The 23,685-nt window shown below is 38.4% G+C and overlaps 1 protein-coding gene across 6 annotated transcripts in view; it reads left to right on the top strand.

Annotated features, from left to right (window-relative positions):
* DCLK2 (doublecortin like kinase 2) overlaps window positions 1-23,685 on the top strand; it is a 79,436-nt gene that overhangs the window by 2,251 nt on the left and 53,500 nt on the right. For all 6 annotated transcript variants that reach the window (XR_004980072.2, XR_004980071.2, XM_036381724.2 and 3 more), the window contains exon 2: window positions 11,145-11,479. Coding sequence is in view for 4 of the 6 variants with exons in the window: in XM_036381724.2 (XP_036237617.1) it covers window positions 11,145-11,479 (335 nt within the window). In the remaining 2 variants the exon portion in view is untranslated. The remainder of the gene's footprint in view (window positions 1-11,144; window positions 11,480-23,685) is intronic.

Raw genomic sequence — 23,685 nt, 5'->3', positions numbered from 1 at the left:
TGCTGACCCTGTGGTGATGAAATAAATGAAGTAAGTAAAAAAACTTTCATGATTTGCTGGTTAATTCAGAGACACCTTAAAAAATATGATATGCTGAAGTGGTCACAGAAATGAAAGGAGATGAAACTAACAATAACATGGGGTGACTTTTGAAATGTTGCAGCAGGAATGATATTAGACTTTTATGGCTTAAAACAAAGACAGAATTACTTGCTGGACAGCCATATATACTCTTACAACTATAAAGTAGCAATTGAAAGCAAAACTTACTATTTGTCTCTTCAAATACTCATTGAAACTGTAACCTTTGATGTGGCTCTTTACTGGAAGAATAAAGCAAAATAAATGTCACAGTCAAAATGCCACTTCCATGCTTTCTCAGCGAAATAAAAGGGGGGAAAAAAGAATCCGAAGTACTTAGTCATCTATCCAATACAACTCTCAGGAATATTAAGAAAATCCTATAGCACCATAATTGGATTAGTATGTTCTCCAGTTAGCATGCTAAAAACTTCACCAGTGTAAGACTAATCACACAGAGAAAGAAAAGTATATAGAGGAAGGAAAGGACAGCAAACAAGTAGTGAATCTATCATTCCTTGAAATTATTTGTGTTTTTTGCCAGCTGTTTTGTTCTTGAGGTGCTGTAAGAGATTTTATTTGGGTTCATTTTCTTTATTTCTCATGGTTACAGCACAGCAAGCTTGAATTTCTGCTCTCGAGTGAATGCTCCAACATTGGTGTTGACCTAAAGCTTGAACTGCAGAAGCACCAGAAGTAGTTTTGAATGGTATTTTGCTGAATTTCAATGTTTTCAGAAAGGAAAATAAAATTGAAGTGCTGTAGTGTGTGCCAGCCACAGGCTGAGCACCAGACGGGCCACGGCTGTGTGATGCAATACCAAGCTCACTGGTCTCTTGGCACCTTCCCAGTGCTCCTGAACTGGGACATGGAGTCACAGCAGTTCAGGTTCAGTAGTGGCACATCTCTGCAGTGAGCAGAAGGTGAGTGCTCAGCAAACCTTGCCAAGCCAGCAAGATCTGCATTAAACCTCCCTCAGCTCCAGCCTATGTGTGTGTAGCTCTTGGACAGTGGCGTGTCCCAGTACAGGGCAAGCTCTTTAAGGCTTATTTGCTGTTTATCTATCTGGGATATAAAAGCTGGCAACATCAAATTCTGTATTGTAATGAGCTGAGTTGAGTCACTGATAAATGTTTTTTTGGAGTTTGGCTGTATTTGGCAATCTGTTTTACTGCTTGTCATTTTAAGAGAAAAAGAGCTAGTGCATGGACATACTGAAGATATTAAATATTGCTGTTATGGGTTGAGCCAGTTAAAAATTGCACCAGACCATGTTTATTAGTCAAAAATAGAAGCTCCATTTTATGAAGCATATTGCTTTTCTTAACTGGATATGACAATCAAAAAAGCATGCTCTGCTGGACCAGCCTAAGGCAAATATAATTTATATTCTCAGCCCCTGTAGATTAGGAAACATTATGAGTTTGACAGTTTTCACTGTTTTCTTAAAGTGGGAGGAATTTCATTGTCTGCTTCAGATCTGTTTGAGCAGGCAGATCCAGAGAGGAGGTGGGGGCTGGGACTATTATGCTTTCTTATGGTGTTCTTTCTTCCAGCTTTACTCTCAGACTTAACACTACTTTTTACTTTAGAATACACCATTCCACGTGTAATTTTATACTTGCCCTTCAATATAAAATATTAACATTTAGATTATTTTTTATTTTCTACCAGAGTTAGCTATTTAAGTGTTTGTCTATTTCCTTCAGTTTCCCTTGAAAATCTAAGCTTCCTAAAACATGATGCCATGGTAATAGAACTGTGCAGCACTTTAGTCCTGAGCTATGTGTTTTATGTGGATGTTGGTTGTGCTCTCTTTGTTTTCATTGCCTTGTTAATGAAGGACGTGGAGAATCCCGATTGTACAGGTCTGCTGCAAAGCTGGGAGTTTTTGTTGGATTTTGGGAGATGAAAGCAAGTGTAGACTTTATTCCTGAAAAGAGAAGTTCTGTTTGTTTTCCATCTAATGGGAATCCTTCTAGTTCCCTAGAAAAATGGCTGAGTCTTTGTTCGTTCAACAACAATGCTTAATTAATACAGTCCTTTATAAAAAGTCAAGATTTTTGTCTGCATGGTGTGCACACAATCAACAGGCATCTGTAGGGAAGTCCTTGGGCAGGAGGTGGGAAGGTTTGGCACAGGACAGTCCTTATGCATGGCCAGGACACGTAGCACAGGGCAATATCTGATTTACAGAGCTCTGCCTCACTAACACAGAGTAAGAGAATGTGTTTTGAAATGAGGTGTTGAACAATCCGAGTTTTTTCTGCCTTAGACCATAGTTGTTACTGCGTATTACATTTTAATCCTGCATAAAGTGCCTGTGACCTTCGTTGATGTGCATTGTTGTATTAGGTCAAGAATATATTTTCTCTTGTCAGGGCAAGCAGATGGCAACACCAAGTAGGCAGTTTGTATTTTTGCTCATTCCAAAAGGTATGATTACCCTCCTGTGCTAGAGCCAGAAGCTGTAGCACTTTAAAAAACAAGAGGCAAATGTAATAAGTTGAACAAAGAAGGGTAAAAAAGGAGGATGAAAGAGGATTAAAAAACACTGAGAGAATATTCTTCCAAATACATGTTCAAATCACTGTAGTGACACAGTTCTGGAGTGATGGGGTGTGGATGTGAAATGAAGAAATAATTCATTAATAAAATAAATAAAATAGTTCCATCACTATCTATCTCCTAGTTTCAGGGGTGGGGAAATTCTAGTTTACCTGAAAAGGGTTTTTTAGTTTCTGTGAAGAAGGCACATGGTGTCAGGTGTGTTTGATACCAGGTGGCATTGACTGTCTTCTGAGAGCTTTTACCCTGCCTGAGACGGGGTTGAACTTCCAGAAGTCTCTTCCAATCTCAGCTGTTCTGTGAAAGCCTGTAGGAAGTAGTAATCTGCACCTTTCAATGTCTAAATCAAATCAAAAGAGAACTAATAGCAGTTAGTCATCTGCTAAAATCCCAGTCATCCTATTTTAAAAACTGCATGGGGAATTCTGAGTGCTGTAGATGAGGAAAGATCATGACTTATACAGGGTTATTAGAGGTGATATGAAAGTGAATTGTATGAAACTGATGAGGAGGGAAGTTGCTCAAAGTAAGGAAGGAAAGAGAAATTGAAATAACCCAATCCTTCATAAAAGGGGTTATTTTATTTTTAGATCAGTCATGTATGCTGTAAATACACTGTTCTGGAAATCTGCTTGGCTTTGTGTTACAGAACACGGAAAGGGTACTCTGCTGTGTTTCCTAAAGTTAGAAAGAAGGTCAGTAGCCTTAATACCTACCTTGCTGTACTAAATAAGCAGCTTTTGAAGCTTTGAAGCTAAAGAGTTGCACCCACAGAAGCCGAGGGACATAAGGTGAATAGGTGAAATCCATGTAGATACCTGCCCTGTCCTATAGGATTCACAGGGGAACACATGCCTCAAAAATATAGAAACTGTTTTCCTTCCCTAGGGATGTTTTTACCTGTCAGCTGTACCATTCTCTGTTATGCAGAGTGCCATTTAAAAAGTGATCCTTTATGTGACTTTCAGGAGACAGTGCTTATTACTCTTGCGAAAAACAAGCCAGAAAATCTTATTCAGTTACTTTTGTTTCAAATATCCCTACTGAGGATTTCTGAGTGTTGCACACTTAACTAATTCCTTTTGTTGCTTGCAACATGTGCATATGTCACATTCATTAGGTTAGAAACAGTTGGTTTCTAACCTCCTGCTAGGGAAAAGTTAATATCTGTAAATATTTCTTTAGTAGTTTCTATTTGTTAAGGACAAAAGGTCTGAATATTTCTAGGCTATTTGTTAAATGCTTAGCAGTGAGGTTTGGCTCACAAAACTTGTGCTGTGAAGAACCCCAAATGGTGAGGCAGCTTTGTTCCCTCAAAACTGCATGTATCACACTTGTGATGAAAAAAGGGCAGGATGCATCCTACTTTTTTTGTTAGCATCTAATATTGCATAGCTGAATTTAGAATAGTTCATGTAGGGGTATGAAATAATCAGGGTTGAAAGAGACTTTTGACATCATCCAGTCCAACCGTACACCCAGCCCTGCCAGTGTAACCCCTAAACCATTTCACCATATCACCAGATCCAAATGCCTCTTAAACACCTGCAGGATGGTGACTGCCCCACCTGCCTGAGGAACCTATTCCAATGCCTCATCACCCTGATAGTGAGAAGATTTTTTTCTAACATCTCATCTGAATTTCTCCTGTCTCAGCCTGAGGCCATTTCCTGTATTCTTCTTACTGGGGGCATGGCAGAAGAGACTGACCCCACCTCCATCCAACCTTCTTTCAGGGAGTTGCAGACAGCCATGAGGCCTGAGCCTGCTCTTCTCCTGACTAAACAAACCCAGCTCCCTCAGCCATTCCCCATAAGACATGTTTTACAGACCCTTCATGAGCCTTGTTTCTCTTCTTTGGACACACTGCAGCTCCTCAATGTCCTTTTTAAAGTGAGAGGCCCAGAACTGGACACAGCACTCGAGGTGTGGCCTCACCAGTGCCCAGTACAGGGGAACAGCCACTTCTCTGTCCTGCTGGCTGATCCAGGCCAGGGTGCCATCAGCCCTCCTGGCCACATGGGCACACTGGCTCAGGTTCAGCTGCTGTCAACCAGCACCCCAGGTGTCCCTTTCTGTCCCAAGCCATTCCTCACCCAGCCTGTCTCATTGCATGGCTCAGGTGCAGAACCTGACACTTCACCTTCTTGAGCTTCCTGCAGCTGTGTCCTCAGCCCACTGATGGAGTCTGTCCAGGTCTCCAGCAGAGCCTTCCATGCCCTGAGCACATCAACTCAGTGTCTTCTGCACAATTACTGAGGGTGCACTTGATCCCTGTGTCCAGATCATCCACGAAGATGTTAAACAGGACCAGCCCTGGGTGGAGCCCTGGGGAGCACCTCTAGTGACCAACTGCCAAATGGATTTATCTCCATCCACCACAGCACTCTGGGCCCAGCCATCCAGCCAGATTTTTACCCATTGAAGAGTCCACCCACCCAAGCCGCAAGCACTCAGTTTTTCTAGGAGGATGCTGTGGCAGATGATGTCAAACAGTTTACTGAAGTCTAGATAGACCCTGGACAGACACATCCACAGCCTTCCCCTCATCTACTAAGTGTACACGCTATTCTCCTTAATCCATGTGTTTTTATTGTGAAAGGTGCGCTAGGCACATTCCTGAGGATTGGTGTTGAAGAAATAAATGACAAATAAAAAACTTTGTGGATGAGTTTCTAAGAAAGCAAACCAGTATTTAGGCAGCTGATGACCTATGGCTATTTTTCAGTCAGATTGACCAGTGTAGTCTTGTTTTCTCTTTTTCCATTTTCTGTGTTTATCATCTGTATTTTCCTCCTCTGAGGGAATGGCAAGCGTTGTGTTTAGACTGTTGGCTGTCTGAAGCTGGAGTCCTTTTACATTGTTCTTAAACCACTTACACAGCAGCTTGTTCATGGATAGTGCATCTGGTTATTAATTCAGTCCAGCTAAATTATTGAGAGGCAGGTAGTGTTTCCTTGTAAATAGGCACTGTTCCACTGTTCTAGCTGATTTTCTACTGTTAATAAGACTTGGAAAACCAGAAGTAGACTTATGCCATTTGCTGATTATATTGTGACCCAAAATATCAGGAGATATTTCTCTTTTTAAGCAAGCATATGCCCAAATTGAGGAGGTTTTGATGGCAGCAGGATTTCTTCATGGAAGAGCTGGCACTTTTAGCTTGCTCTGGGTGCTGTCCTGAATCATGGGATGGATTGTACATACACTCTGTTGAAATTATGCTGTGAACTTATAAGGAGGTTTCAGACTTCTGCCAAAACTGCTCTGCAGCCTGGTTGAGCTTTCTGCTGTGGAATAGTTTGGCTGGGCTTGAGACCCAGACGTCACCTACGTCTAGAAGTGTTGCATTTTATTCTGCTTCTAAAGGAAAAAAAGAAAACATTGCTAAATAGATCTTCCTGCTTCATTACTCTTTATTGTGCTTCTTTACCTGCAAATCTCAGTGTAATATTAGAGACTAAACTCATGCTCTGGTCTGAAACCTGGGGAGCTGATTCATGGTAATGCCAATGTTGTGAGCTAGAGACATGGTATTTACTTTCCATAATGTAATTGCTATTACTCTGTGCTAATTGAAGGTAGTATGCTTTAGCTTTAAAGTCTTTCAAAAGTATAAATGGAAAGTGGGCCTTCAAACCATAAAATTGACCATATTGAAGTCAGCAGTGTAAATATTTGAATTATTGTTTATGCCTGGTTTTGGAGATGTGTCAGCTTTCTTGGGCTGGTAGATGTAAAAATGCAAAAAGAAAAAAGTTACAGCCTGATCAAAATGCTGCTAAAGTCTCATAAGGTATTTCCTTTTTATTTGGGATGATATGCATTTAGGTTATTCACATGGAAAAGCTCATTCGAGACAGTCAGTGAAACGGACTGTCAAATTTATTTATGTTTGTGATTTTTAACTATAAAGGTATCTGTTAGTTTCAACAATGTTTGAAAACAATTTGATTGGGTCAACTCTTATAGACTCCCTCAAAAATCAAGTATTGTGTGTTATATTTTACATATATTAGTTTTCTGAAAGATTGTGGAGATTATCAGAAGTGTGTACTTATACATTAATTAATCCCAAACAGATTTAAAATCAGGTCATATATGAAAGCTGTGAGCAAATATGGTGTATATATATATATGGTATGTATATTTTCAGGTTCTTACCTACAAAAAATTAATGTAAAAAGCAGGTAATACTTCTACAAATGACATGATATTTCTTCCAAACTGATATACATAAGGGCATTTTTTACTTTGGAGGATAACTACAATAATTTAAACAATAGCACACCTTTATTAATGCTTGCTTGTTTTAACACACCATTCTGTAGGAAAGTTTCCTGCAGTTAACTTTATAGGTGTGATTTAAGTAACCCCTGACATTTTTTTCCTTACATATTTTCATTTGGTAAGTATTGAATTGTATACCCCTGTCAAACAAATAAATGTTTAACTCGTTCCTAGAAAACCGTTCTTTATCCAGAGAGAAGCAACTGGCTTCCTAATGATACTGCTTCTTGGGTTTTTTGTATTTTAAATAGAACTTAGAAACTGTGGGTGAAGTCCTGGCTGTGGTAAAATAATTAGAGATTTAAGTAATAATTTCAAAACTTTATGCTTTAAGTCATGAAACAAGAAAATCACTCAGTGAATGTGTTTTCTCACTTGCAGCCCTTGCTCTAGTCTTGCCATATGTGCCTGCCTTGCAGGTGTAGAAGTAAAATCTGTTTTCCATGCAAAACTTGTGTTACTTAACTTTATTTATATGTCTGGTATATAAAAGCAGGCATGGACTTTAAAGCACTTACTAAACAATCTATAATATACTATATTCTCAAGTGATTAGACTTTCTTGTATCTGCCAACTATAGGAAATTTGCAATTCATTTTGGCAGGTTTTATCTTCTTTTTTTTAAGGTAAAATAGTTTGTGCTTCAACTTGAGGCTTGGCTAAATTCAGCTGAAACAAATAAATTGAAATTCTTTCTTTTAAGTTATTACATTGTTTGAACTTGAAAGCACTTCCTGACATTTGTTACTATGGCCTCTGCTTAAAGGAGAAGAAGTTACAAGAAGAAGTCTGCATCACAACACTCTGAGATAATCAAGCAATTGTTTTATTCATGCATCAAGCAAGGGAAGCAGTAGGAGACAGAAAGTTTTACACTGCAATTTTAAAGAAATATAGATCCTTTTAGATTAATATTGACTGAAAATTTTGTAGAAGTACAATTTCTGCTGCCCTATAGAGTACTGTAGGACAGCTGTGACAGATAATAGATCACATTCCATGATAGTACAAAGAAGATGCTCTATTTATGATTATGAGTCTGTAAAAGACAAAGCCAGCCTGCCTGTTGAAACTTTGCTATGATAAATCCTTAAGCAAAGGGACCTTTTGTCCTCTACCTTTACTTTATGTAAAGCAATTAATTCACTTCAAGTTTGAGACTGTTTCTGAGTAGCTTTAATTTTTATTTATTTCTTAAAAACTTTATAAATTTAAATTTAAGCCGAGATTTAACTTTGAATTATCTTGATTTTTGTGCATTTGTTGGGGTTTGTTTGTTTGTTTTAATGGTCTAGGAAGTACATTGGTTTTGAGTCAGAAGGGATAATTTTGAACATTCTCAATGATGATGAATTTTGAGGTACTTTGTAGAAATTATTTAAAGCTCTTTTGCACAAAGCTGGATAGATGGTTCCCAGAGCTTTGGCTGGGATAGAGTTAATTTTCTTCATGGTAGCTGGTGTGGGCTATGTTTTGTATTTGTTTTTGAAACACTGTTGATAACAGGGGTATGTTTTTGTTCCTGCTGAGCAGGGCTTGCACAGAGCCAAGGCCTTTTTGGCTGCTCACACCATCCCACCAGTGAGTGGGCTGGGGGAAAATGACACTGGGAGGTGACACAGCTGAGACAGCTGACCCCAACTGGCCCAAGTGATATTCCAGACCATATGACATCATACTCAGCTTATAAATCTGGGGGAAGAAGGAAGAAGAGGAGGAAAGTTCAGAGTTAAAGCATGTGGCTTCCCAAGCCACCATTACCATGCTGGAGCCTGGCTTTCCTGGAGGAGGCTGAGCACCTGCCTGTCCTTGAGAAATGGTGAATGAGTTCCTTGTTTATCTTGGCTTGCCCCTATGGCTTTTGCTTTCCCTATTAAACTGTCTCTATCTCAGTCCATGAGTTTTATTTTACCCTTCTGATTTTGCCTCTTCTGTCCCACTGAGCAGGGCTACTACCAGCTTCTTGAGGTGCCTCTCCTTTGGCAGCACTGAGTTTGGAGACAGACTTACTGGCAATTGTCCAGACAACAAGCATAATCCTTTGAATCTAGTGTTAGAGGATGTGCAGGGGGAAACCTATGCTTTCTATTGTAGCTGAGCTGCTGCCACAAAACTTGAATATCTCAGGCTGTTTTGCGACAACAGGATAGATGATGAAAACAGCTGTTGGAAGAGAACTGTGCACATCTTTAAAATCATAGGATCTCTTAGTCTGAAAGGGACTTTCTGAAGTCATCTCATCCAATATCTTGCTCAGGTTTGATAAAACCAGATTGCTTGGAGATTTCTTACAATTTAGCATATAGTTCTGGGGGAGCATAAGCTTCTAAATGCTACAGTCCTTACAAAGCTGAGTGGAGTTTGGGGTTCTTTTCCTCCTACCTGTAAGTTGGTGCAGCTAATGTGCAGCATGCAGCTCTTTGTCAAGGAGTTTGTGTGCTGAAAACACCTCCTTTCTCTTAGCTAATTTTTTGGGGGAAGGAGGAGGAGTCTAGTTTTGTCTGCATCACTTTGGTTTTTGCACCACTCGATCTGTGAATATGAGGAGGAGTGATGGGGATGAGTGAAGAGAGAGAGTACAGGAAAGGCAGTGGCATCCACAGAACTTCACCCCAGTTTCCCAGTACCTGAGTGGAATACAGTCCCCAGTGATGTTTGTGGAGGCAGAACTGACTGCCAGAATTTCCCAAACAAAATCATTGTTAACTTGGCTTAATTATAATCTGTGTTCTTTCAAATACAGCAAGTAGACTTTCAAGAAGGTCTAAGTACAAGATAAATTACAAAGCAGTGTAATTAGTATTGAAAAGTAACAACAAAATCTTTCAGCTCACGGTAATTCTTCAGGGCTATGAAAGTAGTTTAGTATCTTGCTTTTAGAATAAGCTCTGCAACTTCTAAGATAAAACAGCTCTCCAAACTGGAGTTCAGAATGCAAAAGTATTGTTTAAAAGTTTTCTAGTATGCATCTAAATGTAGGCATGCATTTTGTAACTCTTACAATTCTGTCCTCTAGATGCATGTTTACTCTTTACTCCTCTTGCTGTGCATGTTAGAAGTGAGTTTGGTTTCTTTCACCAGTGACTTTGACTGTGTAGCTTTAATTTTAGAACAGGTCAAGCCTTCTAAGATATAGGTAGCTCTTCTGTCTGGAGCAATGGTGTATTCTGTCAGTTTTGAATGCTTTACCATTCATCCTTCTGGCAATACTCTGCCCTTTTAAGAATGTCTTGGGATGTCATTTTGTGACACCTCAGGGATGTGGGTTACACAAATAACCCAGAGTTAAAGATTTCCTTGTCATGGATTACATCTTGCATATTGCTGTCAGGTGTCAAAAGTGTTGCCATAAGCTGCAAGTAGTCCTCCTCTTTTTTTTCCTTAAAAACAAAACAAAGGAACAAAAAAACCCAAACAAAACAAACAAGCAAACCAACAAAAACTATCAAAAAAACACAAACAAACAAACCCCAAAAAAACCCCATACCACACAACCAAAAAAAAAAAAAAAAAACCCCAAAACAAAAAAGAACAAAAAAAAAAAAAAACCAAACCAAAAGAAGATCCCTGCAAACCAGCTTTGAGTTAGGATATAAATTAAAAATGGGGAAGTGTAGATGTATTGTTATCCTCCCATACTCTCAAATACTCATTTGTGGCCTCAGGAGGTGTTCGTTGGTCTAAAAAATATCGAAGTGGATGCATTTCAAATATGTGTCCTTGGTAGAAAGGCAGTAACTCCTGGTAGATTAAAGTGCCTTTCAGGGTAAGGGTCTTGAGGTGCTTAAATTTATTCTGTTAAAACTTGCTGTTGTAAAATAAGCACTGACACGGGTGTACATATCTTGAGATACATGGCTGAAGGGTATATAGGAGAGGACCTGGATATTTGCTGTAGGAGAAAGCTCTTAATGTTGTGTTGAGCTCAAGTAATTTAAGCACTTGCAAAATGACTCCATCCAAAGGACATGTGAAATATCTTGAACCTCCTCATTACCCACTATTTTTTGTACCAGGGGTCTTTTGAAACCTGTTGAGAGCACCATGGGAGTGTCGTTTGGGTGGAAAGCTCTGATAATTCACAGTCCTCCTTGTCAAAATACAGGAAAATCACTCCCGAAATATTGTCTTTTTTGGTTTTTCTAATTTTTAAGTTGACAAAGTAGCTGCAAACCCCCTTAAACTGTGAACATGTCCTTTTCAGGTGAGAGCTATGTGTGTGCATCCAATGAACCGTACCGCAAAGTTGATTACACCAAGAACGTCAACCCGAACTGGTGCGTGAACATAAGGACTGGCTCCAGCCGGTCCTTGACGTCTTTGACATCCACGAGGAGCGAAGTGAAGGAGAGTAAAGATTTCATTAAACCCAAACTGGTGACTGTTATCAGGAGTGGGGTAAAGCCACGGAAAGCTGTGAGGATTCTGCTGAACAAGAAGACTGCTCACTCCTTTGAACAGGTCTTGAATGACATCACCGAAGCCATTAAGTTAGACTCGGGTGTAGTCAAGAGACTTTGTACACTGGATGGGAAGCAGGTAGGAGAATAAACTGCTGTGGCCATCTAATAATCTGAGATGCTCAGTTTTCATAAGTTTAATTCTTGTTACTGTGTTTGCTTTAATCTGCTTCTGAATAATGACAGTTAAAAAAATCAACTTTTAAAAGCTTTATTAAAATATTAATACACACAAAATTAGAATTGTATATAATGTAAAATAAGTGGATCTTTACATTCAAGTAAAACAAATTATTTTTATGCCAGTGTTTTTGCTTTGCTCAAAAAAGTTTATTGAGTAATACAGTTTATTTGAAACATTTGAACTTAAGATAAATATGTGTTTTCAGACTACCACATAGTGGCTGAGTGGTATAAGAAAAATATCAATGCCTCCTTCCATTGCACTTCCACAGATTGCTGTTTCCAGAGGTAGTAACTGACATGAGCTGAGGTCAAGAATTGTATCTGAAATGAATTATTCTGGGAGCGTGGTCATATCTTTGCAACTTGCTTTTTTGCTTTTAGTTTTATCTCTGCAAAAACAAAGCTAGGGTTATTGATGTGGTAGGTGTGTATTCTTGCACAGAAATACAAAGGAGTGGCCCACAGGATGTTCTGCTGCACCAGTTTAAAGTGTCAGGAACACACTTGGTGTTGATCAGTCACATTAATGACTCAGCCCTTCATAGAGCAGGACTTTGATACCTGATACTTTTATTTGACACTGCTGTGGAACTCTGACAGAATTGTGACTTTAGTAATAGAGCAACACAGGCGCAGAGTAGATCACATTGGTGTCAGGTACCCGAACTCTTGTACTGTTGACTAAACATTGATATCCTTGCTCATTCAGCAGGCATTTATATACACCTGCATACCTATACATCTGCATGAAGTAGCTGTAAAAGTTTCAGTTGTGTTCAGAGATGTGGGCATTTTTATTTTCACTATTTTTATAATGTTTAATGCCAGAAAACCTTTTTTTGAGGTGCAAACTTCTAGCAAATGTATCACAGAACAAGTGCACTTAGATTGCCTCAGCATGAGCTCTGTCTCTGGTTATGTTCTGTGTGCTTGGATACACTTCTTGTACGGAAATATGTGAAAAGAGCAACTTCTGTGTTTTGATGAAAATGTAGCAAGGCAAAGGCTTCACTGAAACTCTTGATTTTCAGTGTTTGGTGGCAGCACAATGATGTGCTCCTTAGTTCTTCTAATAGGTTTGATTTTAAATGAGATTTGTTAATGCTGCTTCTTAACAGAGAATCCTTCCTAGGAACATCCAAACAGTGTTTGTCATGTTTAATTTAATTCATAATAAAATAGCATAATAAAATATTTATTATGCAGTAATGAGTCTCTTTAGCCCATGGAGTGTTTCGACACTGTCTCAGGATTTTGGTCCTCTCAAGCAAGTAGGGAGTCAGTAAGGGAAACTGCAAGAGCTCGGATTGTCAGTTCACGTTCACCTCTTCTTGCATTATCAAAACAGCAGAAACCCACTCATCTGCACTGATATGGAAGATGCAATAGTGCATCAGGGATCAATAAAAGTAGTTAACATTAAATATCATATGCATTGCTTGCATGTTGCCATCACTCATGATGGATGATGACTGTCTTCGGTCTGTGGTACGGATGACCAATTATTGGTAATGCTCCAAAATAGGATTTTTATATTTTTTTTTTTTTCTGCAGGACCTCCTCCTCCCCTTCTGTGGTAAAGGCAGTCAGTGAACTTGGACTGCAGCTGTAGGAGTGTTCTCAGGCGGGATTGAGAAATCCCTAATGCTGACTGTGAGCAGTCTGCAGAGAGTTGCTGCATGCAGCTGCCTCTGTGTAAACTGTTCCAGCAGCAGCAGCAGTGTGTAAATGTGGAGACCTCCCTCCCATTAGGAAGACAGGCCTTGTGCTTTTCCACAGACTTTGGGAGGGAGCCTTTGTTGCACAGCCACAGTGTAACTGTGTTTAGGAGCTTGTGAGATGGAGTGCCCCAAAGAGAAGACCTAGCACTTCAAACACCCTGACAAAAAATAAAAGCCTTCTACTACTTACATAGGAGGATGGAGAGTTCTTGTTTTGTTTTATTTTTTGTTTACCTCTCTTTCCCCAAAGTGAAGGGCTGACCCCAGTTTGAGGCAGTAGGGTTTTTTTCATTTGTTTGTTCACTGCCGGTATATGTAGAGGTTGGTGCCGAAGGGCTTTTTGGGGTTTGGCACATGAAGAGTTGCTTTGCTGCCAACTACCAATTGGTGGAAATTTCTGAGCCTATTTTCTCTAATGTAGTAATTGCTTATTCTTCTAAATCTGCTAGGGAGGCAGATCTTTTATGTTTGTTGTGGTGTTGGCACAGCTTGAAAGGCAACCATTAAAAAAAAGGCATTTTGTAAATGGCTATGTTCCTATAAATGTAGCCCTTGTGTTTCTCATGGTTCTAATTTTTTTTCCTTGCTCCTTCATATTTTTATCTCTGTGGAAATACTTTTATTTTTTTTCCTGAGAGAATAGGCTTAGGTTGTATTTTGTTTAATATAAGAATGGGGGTGAAATTCAGATGATTAAAACATGCATGTATAAAACTTGCATCCTTTGATTAGGGAATGCATTGTTCTGTTAACCTGTGGTGTGATTTTTTTTATTCCAGTAGAACCATTTAATGTGTAGGAAGAAATGGTGATAAAACCAGTGACCTTTCTGACCAATAGAGAGAGAAGAATGTTTTCAAAAGAGTTTATTTGCTCTCCTGACTTCATTAATCTTGACTGTTGCAAAATCTTGATGATAATAGTAAAACAGAGAATAATACCTCAGTTGCATATATTTTCCTTGAATATTCTTTGTGAAAACAGACAAGTATCTGGTTTTTAATTGTAAGATTTTATAATATTGCAAGGTTTCCTTTTATCTTCAGTTTCAAAATGAATGCTGTAACTTAACATATTAGTGCTTTGTAGCCTGAAGTACAGATCTATTTTTGAACTATTTTGGTGCTGGCCTTAATTCTAACTTTTAAGCTATGAGCAACCATTTTTTTAACCTCTCAAGATTGTTGAGAAGACTTTAAGTGAGAGAAATATTTCTGTAAAAGTAACTAGGCTTTAACTTTGCAGTGAAGGCTTCTGCTGTTCCAGTCTTTGTGCTTCTGACATTGAGGTTTGCCTAATATATTTGCTTGACCAAAGTGTTTTCCTTACTTGGCTGCATTCTCCTGGAATCTGTCACTATCCTACTGTGAAGCAAGGACAGTCAGACTGAAGCTTCTCCAGTTGGGAAGTTAACCCTTTGTTATCTCTGAAGAGAATGGAGGGTTTCTTTCTTGCTAAACAAGCTTTGAGCTTCAGTAATTGTGAAGTGTGGGGTGGAGACTGTGTGGTAAGTTGGGGGGAGAGATTCCCTGTAAGAAACTCACAAAAAACCATACACAACTCTGGAGCTTGTGTTATTTGACACACAAAAGAAAACTAAACCTTCACACTTTTTAAGCCTGCAGTGTGTTGCAGTTTCATGGATTAATGTCCATAACAGGATTGAAAAGGTGGATGAGACACCTTTTCTATACTTTGTTGTCAAAACAGTGAGAATGCACCAAAAATTAGCCTTATTTTGAAAGTCTTTTTTGATGGGTGTATTGGGGGCTGTCTCTGGAACCAAAAGTTCTCCAATTTTCTGTTATTGAAGTTTTTTAATAAATTTCTCCTTAAAAGTAAATTGGTAATTGAAGAAAACAGTTACTACATGTGGATGTATTAATCACTCCTTGTGCTCTCTCCCAGTGATTTTTTTATTCTCTACTGACAGACTCGAAAACTCTTAGTAGAAAAGATAGCTTTTGAAAACTGAATTTTGTATTTGCTTTGCTGTTAACATACCCATCACAGAGGGCAGAAACCAAAATAAGGGATGAGCAGGAGAGATTTTGTTTATTAGCGTAACAGATTTTCCCAATATTCTTGGTAGGCTTTTGTCATTCAGATCTCGAAAATTTCCATTAATACAGTATTCTTGCTACAATCTTTATCTCAGTAGAGATCTTATTGTTTAATGCTGAGAGAAGTTTTAGAACATATGAATTTCATTTTTCTGTTGTTTTTCTGTTTTGTTGGCAAAGTCCTACTTGTATGAGATGATTTTTTAAAAAAATAATTTTATTGCAGTTAAGTACTTTTTGGCAAATATTTCCCTTTAGTTCAATTCTCTCCTACTAAAGGAGGATGTTCCTTAAGCAACCAGGCTCTAGACATGTACTTTTTGTGTTTTTGTCATTTAATTTTGCTGCTACATCACTGATTGCAGGCTAAGAAACCACTGTAATAGAAACTTGCTTCAGAGTTAACAGGCATAATTTCTATTTGAAAGCTACCAAAGTAAATCAAGTTTTTATCTTGCATCTCAGACTCTAACCTAATACAGACACTGTACAAATGTAGTGGAAATGGCACAGGTTTGAATTTTTGCTACAAGCAATTTTGCAAGAAAAGAAATCTCCAGCTTTTTTTTTTTTCAGTTCTAGTTCTGCTGAAATGTAAAATATTATTTTAAGCTGAAATGTTGCATTAATCTGCAAGTATGAGGGGAAGAAATCCTTAAGCCCTCACATAGCTCACAACTCTTTATAAGGCTTATATATTGTTACTGTGGAATGTTAGTGGCAGCTGCAGAGAGTGATTCTCTGCATTGCAGATCCCACAGAAGAATTTGTGGGCAAGGAGTCCTTCCTCAGCTAACTTCAAGATTTTGAATAGTAATGATAGTCCCTGAATCCATCCTAAAGGCTGAGGGTCACAAGTAGTGGAGTCAGTTTATAGAAAGGGATTTACAATTTGCCAAGCTGCAGCAGAGTGACTGGGGATTTGACACTGTGGATATGATTGCCAATACAACTATGCAAAGAGTAGATATGTTGGATAGAAAAGCTTTTTAGAATTCATGGTTCATATCTACACAAAAAAGAAGTGAACCTGCCTATTTTGTGGAAAGAGGCATTTCTATTGCTGTTTTGGAGTTTGTTTGTTTGTTTGCTTGTTTAGAGGTTTTGTAGCTGACATAAGTCCGCAAATTAATAATGTGTGAGAAATAGTTAAACACTTTGTGGAGATGAACCCAGGAAATACATTTAGATTGTCTTTAGAGAAAAAGAATGGAACTTCTAGAGAGAGATCTTCCAAGAGAGTAGGAACTAAGCGGCCTGTGAAGTTAAATCAGAAAATATACACACAGTACAGTGGAGGAAAACTCATACTAGATGTCAAGAGTCATTCTTCTCATTCACTGGATCAACTTGAGACAAAACCAACATGGAAGAGCTGAAGATTACTTTCCAGGGCATAGGAAAACCCTGAAAATCATTATAGAGGACTTCTGCATGAGTCTAATGATCTTACAGCTGATATTCATTAGATATGATGCTGGTCCCTGAGGCTGAGCTAAACAAATTTAACTCTCAGGTCAAAAAATTCACAGAGCTGTACTATGAATCACTTTCTTGTGGTTGGCTGGATTATCACCCTTTGTTTGAGTTAATACGTAGCAGTGGAATACCTGTACCACATGGAAGTCGAAAAATTGTAGTTTGGTAAAACTCACATTTGTACAGTCACTTTTATGTGTGTTACAGACCAGAAGGGCACTGACACAGCACCTGTCTGTTCAGGGAGCCTGCCAGTTTGGGTTGAGCTCTCAACACAGGATGCTTCGATTGAGAGCATGAGGTGGGATTTTGGGAAATTTGGAGGCTTTTTTGTTGTTTGTTGGGTTTTTTTTTTAAGAATACATAGTTAGGAATCAATTACTTGACTGGGGAGAAAGACAAGGGGAAGAAAACAATAGTGGCTACTTCTTTGTATCTGAAATAAGTTTTTTTTTCGTGCTGTCTTTTCTCATCAGTCAGCTAGGGAAGCATGGTCCAGAAAAAATGCACTACTTACCGAATGCACTGTTGGAATATTGCTGTTCCCAGTGGTTATTGATGACTCACTGCCAAACCGGAATTTCATATCGAGTAGGGGTCAATGAACGTGTGTCTGCACAAGTCTCTGGAAAAGACCTGGAAGATAGAATGGAGGATATGCTTAATAAATACAGATGAGCTACAGGAAGCCTGGACAACAGAAGATTAGAATCTTGACAAACTGCAAAAAGAGCTTAGGACAAAGCAGGTTGAGTAATCTTGCCCTCGCTGGTTATTAACAATGCAGATAGGAAATGCCAAGTGTTCTGGCTGAAGTGGTAAAGGATCACAGCTGAAGATGTGAAGATGAATTCATGGTGTCACTGGTTGTGCATGGGAGGGGAAAACCAACATCCATGTGGAAGTTACAGTCAATCATCTTGTTTCTGATATATCTGTCAGGTGCTCTGTCCTATTCAATGCAATGATGCCAGCTAGAGACAGCTTTATTATGGAAATCCAGAAAGGAGTAAAAAGATGTAAGGAAACATGTTCTCTGAGGAAAGATTAAAGGAAATGGATCGCTGAGATGACAGAAATATAATCAAGTTTTTTTGGGGTGATGAACAAAAAAAACCTAGCAGCAAAACAAAATTACTTCTGTGTCTTCTCTATGTATAGAAAAAGAAATAATAGGCTTACAGTCAAGATCAGGTCTGTGGAACTTGATGGTAGATAGTCACTGTAAAAATAAGAATAATGAAAGGGTGATTTTTTTATTACTATTTTCAGCAGATAACTGGAGTCCAGCAGTCTCTAAGGTTTCTGAAAACTGATTGGGTTTGAGTGTTTTCAGTAACTAAAGGTGATCTACCACTTTGGAAGAGCTGTTAAGCAGGAGATAAAATAAAAGTTAGAATATCTGTTAATATTAGAGTGTGCATGTGTACACACCTGCAACCCACAGAATTCAAACAGCAGAGGTTACAGTAGAAGTAAATTTTATCCTAATGCTAGCAAACCTCTTCTAATGTTTGATGTGAAACGTGATATAAGGGAAGTTGGGCTTGTGCTGGAGGCTGGAATTGTTTCAGAGAGCAGCTCTGGACAGATGCCTATGTCTAGTCAGTGTGGGATACAAACCTTGCAAGTCTTACTGAAAACAAAAGAATTAAAGTGGCCGTAATCTTCAGGAAGTCTGTATGGCAGGAAATGAATTCATCCATGGACACACTACATGGTATTTTTGGTCAGACTTCCAATCAGTGTGCTCAGAGCTGGGAGCCAGGGTTGTTTATTGCTAGAAGGAAGGAGGAAGTAGCAAACTCGAGCAGAGGAGATAATTTTGGCCTCTGCTCATGGACATAGAAATATTCCTATCTCTAGTTATATGTGGAAGGAAGTGTTTGTCTGAAACCAAGCTGAAATTAACCCTGCCCTGTCATAGTTGCAGCAATCTGAAAAATACTCTAAATATTTTTATTTATTAAATATACAGATGTCTTTTCTGTACTTGTTCATCATGGAACACTTTACAAAGCATTTTCCTTACATGCAGTGGTGCAAAATACACAGACAGATAATGTGAGATTCATGATTTAGCCTGGAGAGTATCTACAGTTGCCAGAGGATCACATTACTAGTGCAATTATAATTTTAAGAAAAAAAAAAGGAAAATGGTAAGGATTTTATTTCAAAGCAGCAAAATTGTGATGCTGAAGGTGCTGCAGAAAAAGGATTAAAAAAGAAACAGAGCCTTGAACATCTAGGGAGTCGTCTCAGAAGAGTGTGTTAAACTTGAAGTGAGCAATAATGCTGAGGAAGCTCTTCATCTTTGTTGCATATGCAAAAAATAAAGGTCATGCTGTGTGAAACAGCCACAGTCTAGCACTGGAAAACTTGGCTCTCTGGAACAAAGGTCTTTAGAATTTGTCACAGCAGGGGAGCCCCTGTGTCCTATTCTTGCTTTCTGGAGATCAATAACCCAGAATACAGTACAGATAGAATAGAGAACGTATCTCTTTCCTTCCCACAGGGATGCACAATTCTGGCTGTGGGGCTGTGCTGTAATGTTACTGGGAGTGTTATGGCTGCTGGGGACACTGGGTGTGAATTTAGTCTTTTTCAGCAAGGTGCAGTTTAGAGATGTGATCAGTAATATCCATTGCCATCGGACTAGCAGCTTGGTGAAGTGTGATGTTAAAATAATAGATTATTTCTAAAAATGAACATAAAATCAGAACCTGGTGTGAAGTCAGCACTTTTAAATTACAGTGTGGCAACTGAAAAATTTGCTGATATTTTAGCTAACAGTAAGCATGTGTGTCCTGCTAAAAGTGACATCCAACTTGCTGAAGTCTTTGTGGATCTATAGAGAAGATAAATCCTACTGGGATTTCAATTTTTGTCTGCACACACCCAGAGCTGACAGCACTTAATAAAAATGACATGCTGCACAGTGTGGGAAACAATCACTGCAGAAGTAGTGGTGGCACCAGCGGTAGCGTTGTATCTTTGTTGATGTATGATTACAATAATTTTAGTGATGGGTTACAGAAATGGTGTGTGGAGCTCTTGGAATAAAAGAGCGGTATGCAGTCATTGTCTGCCATCTGCCATGCTAAAGATTGGGTCACATGACTTGGAAACTAAACCTTGGGAATTTGTTATGTCCCGCTGAGCCTGCCCATTAACAGATAATTAGTCTGGTAAAAATCTTTTGAATTTATTCTGCAGCTGTCATATGCCAGATTAGGATTTGTGTCACAGGTTCCTCATTACTTTGAGATCTTGGAATTTTTTTTCCTGTAATCAAATTACCCTGTGTTCCTTCAGGAAACAGTTCTTACATTATAACATTTTAACATGCAAATTTTCTTTAAGAATCTTGCTACATCTTACAGTGTAAAGCTGTTTACCAACCATGTACGAAAGGGTTTCAAGGCTGAATTTTCTCCATCCCTGTTTAGAATAAGCAGAATTTCTAGTTTTTGGATTTGGCCTTCAGGTTGTCAGGTTAATAGATCTGCTGCTTCTTGGTTGGCTGTAATCAGCTAGTGTTTCTTAAGTTTACTGAAGCATGCCTGAAATCTTAAAATATGAACTTTTATATTTGTACCAGTTGCTAAGAAAAATGACGTTCTGTTTCATACTAAATTAATGGCAGGAAACATGAAACAGTTTGTTGGAGAGAGGAAAGGAATATTTGTCTTTAATGTTTAAAATATTGCTCACTGATTAATTTGCAGTGAACCTTTAAACAGAGAAACCTGAAGACTCAGATGGAAAAGCAATATTAAAGTCATAGCAACACAAGCCAGTTCCTAAAAGCAAAGAGCTTCCCAGCACTTAAAAGGAACAGTGACCCTGTTTATGGCTTACAGATTGAAAGCTTTGCATAGGAGGGAGTGATAACTCAGTGTTTACAGTGTAGGCAGTAAAAGTCAGTGTTCTTATAGCACTTGTTCACTGAGCCAACAATCTTTTCTTTTTTTTCTCTTGTGCAAATATGCAATCTATGCCACATTCTTAAATATTTATTTTGTTTATATTTATTTGGTGTTTTATTTACTCATACATGGTGCAGGATATCTCTGTATTTATGAAAGGCTTCTTGAAGAAAACAAAATATTTCAGAAGAAAGCAAGAAAGGATAAAATATAACTTGTAAGCTAAATGGGAAGTTGGATTTTTGGCTAGTAAATTTGGCTTTTCTTGGCTTTCCCCATCTTATCTCTTACTTTCAACTCGCCATGTACCTAGGGACTTATGGATAAAATTATTGGAAAATAGGCCACTTAGCTAAAAAAAAATAAAATATAAGGATGCTTATGCCACAAAGAGTACCAGAAGAGCCAGAATCTTCTTTGTAAGTGGTTTCTGAAGTTGCCATTTCCTTGCATATAGAAATCTGTTCCTCTTTTAAAGAAATCAAGGGTCTGGTTGATTTAACCAAGGTAAAATTGATGAAGAGAAGAGCAACTGTGAGAGACAAGCATTATCCCTGTATTTTGCAAGGGACCCAATAGTGCTGACACAGAATATGCCCATGTGGCTGTACAGGCAGACATCAGGAGAAGTCTTGGAAGTTGGAAAGTGTTCTGGTTTCATTTGCAAAGAGAACACCCTGGTGCCCTGAACATCTGACTCAAAAAACCCCTCCATCTCTGCAAACAACTATTCTGGCCAGTTCTTTTTCTAGCTGACATTTTTGCCTTGAAGGGAAAAGTATTCTTTTCACTTCCCTGGACCCTGGGGGGGTTAAGCAGGGAAATCTGTTTGCAGATACCCATGCAAGGTCTATTCCATAATTTTCCCACACTAATCTGTTGCATTAGAGCATGTTTTTAAAATTTGTTTAAGATATACTTGCAAAATTTAGAATATATTACTTTATATTTTTACTTTAAAAATGCTGTAAAATGGCTATTCTAAGCTTGTAAAATCTAAGGGAACTATGAACAAATGAAGAAATGTAATTTGCAAAGCTCTGTATTTTTTCCTCCTTCGCTTTCATACGCAAACCATAGAATTTCCTGGAGTTTTAGTACCAGAGTGGTGTTATTACCTGCAGCTATGGAAGTCTGTCACCTCCTTAAGAGCACACTCCTAGTTCAAGCACTAATCTTCCTTTACCTGGCAGGGATTTGCTTCTGCTTTTGGGCTGACATAGGTAATCGGATGTGTGAAAACCTCGTCATTGTCTTCTGTCACAAAACATCAAGAAGCTCAGGAGAGAAGTTTCAGTCCGAGGTGCAAAGGTGTTTTCTGAGAAGTTTTTAGGGACTGAGAGGCCTTTGAATACTCTTGGAACTAGTAATTATTTTACAAATTTTATTGGGTTTGGCACATGAATACATTTTGATTTCTTACAGCACACTTTACACATTATTTTTACCAATCTTCTACTTCTCAAACATTTGACTTTAAAAAATGTATTTGTGATACTTATCTCCATAACTTCTTTTTCTTCCTATCTGTATATCCCTGAATATTCAAATTTTAGAATAGTACTAAAGTTAGTGAGGGAATGAAAATGTTTGATATTACTTCTTATGGATAGACATTTGTCTGCAATTTCCGAAGGAATTCTCATGGCTTGCTCACATATTTTGACATTACTTGGAGATGAAGGTTTCTATTCCTTGAGCTTCTATTCTGGAACTTCATTTTTTCATTTAAGGTCTATATAACAAAGTATGAATGACACCACACCTACTGTAATGGACATGGAAAGGACTTGCCAGATATTTTGTTTCAGTACAAATCAAAAACGAATTAATAGGAAATCATCAAATCATCAGAAGTAGTGAGAGACTATGTACCTCTAAAAATGACTGGTAGTTTAGAACCTGGTATTATTTTTATCTGAGGCTTTCTGAAGCCTCTGTCACAGTCCTTTGTAAGAAATAAGATTTACATGGAGCATTTGGATATAAATACCTAGCAAAAGTTATTAAGTATGGGGGAAGGGCATGCCTGAAAACTCAGCCTGATTGATGTTTAAGCAAAAAGCACATCTAGTTTTAAGGCTATTAAAATATGATTAGTCACATGGAATTTATAAGGCCAGATCACAACACTTAAACCTCCTTTCTTTATCTCTTTGGAGGCGGATGCAAGCCCAAAAGTTTCTAAACACCTACCTGAAATTGAAAACTTCAGTTTATCCATATTGCTTGAATAAGGATTCTTAACTAAGCAATAAAAGCAGCTTTCATTGCATTAGCTCTGTCAGCAGGTCTTCACTTGGTGGCTGGCAGTGGAGGGCATTGTTTCTTTACCAAGAGCCTCCCTGAAGAGAGGAAATGGAGCCTGGTACTATCCTATGGAGAATGCTGCTGTTGTGTAGAAAAGAGTTTGTACATACTCTTCTGATTACACAAAATAAGTTATAAAAGTCAACTGGTAAACAAAGAAAAATTAGATGTGTACCTTCTGTGGCTGTTCTCCAGGGGTTGGACACAAATGCACCATGCACTGAGGTATGTTCTCCTGGACTATGGAAAAGCTGGGAGAGTAGGTCTCTGAGTATTCCTTCTGAATATGAATCCTCAGTGTTTCACCCTTCTCAAGTTTTCAGCTTGTATCTGAAGGTACTTCCAAATATTTTCATGTGCTTTTTTGGGTTTGTTTTTTTCTTCATCTGTAGCTGAGTTTAGTGGTGAAATTCTCTTGGACTCACATGCGCATTAGAGGCAAAATACTCCTGGTCTTCCAGTTTGTTTGGCTGATAGTTGGAAATGAAGCTATATTTTACAGGGAGTCTTTTCCTTTCCCCATAACTGTAGTGCCTGTGTTTCTTCCTTCTCTTCAATGCCATTGAAAATTTATACAGATTCCTGGCAATACATTGC

This window comes from Molothrus ater, chromosome 4 (assembly GCF_012460135.2).
Source record: "Molothrus ater isolate BHLD 08-10-18 breed brown headed cowbird chromosome 4, BPBGC_Mater_1.1, whole genome shotgun sequence".
NCBI lineage: Eukaryota > Metazoa > Chordata > Aves > Passeriformes > Icteridae > Molothrus > Molothrus ater.
The sequence above is the reverse complement of the archived record's forward strand: the minus strand, read 5'-3'. Positions and strand labels throughout refer to the sequence as shown.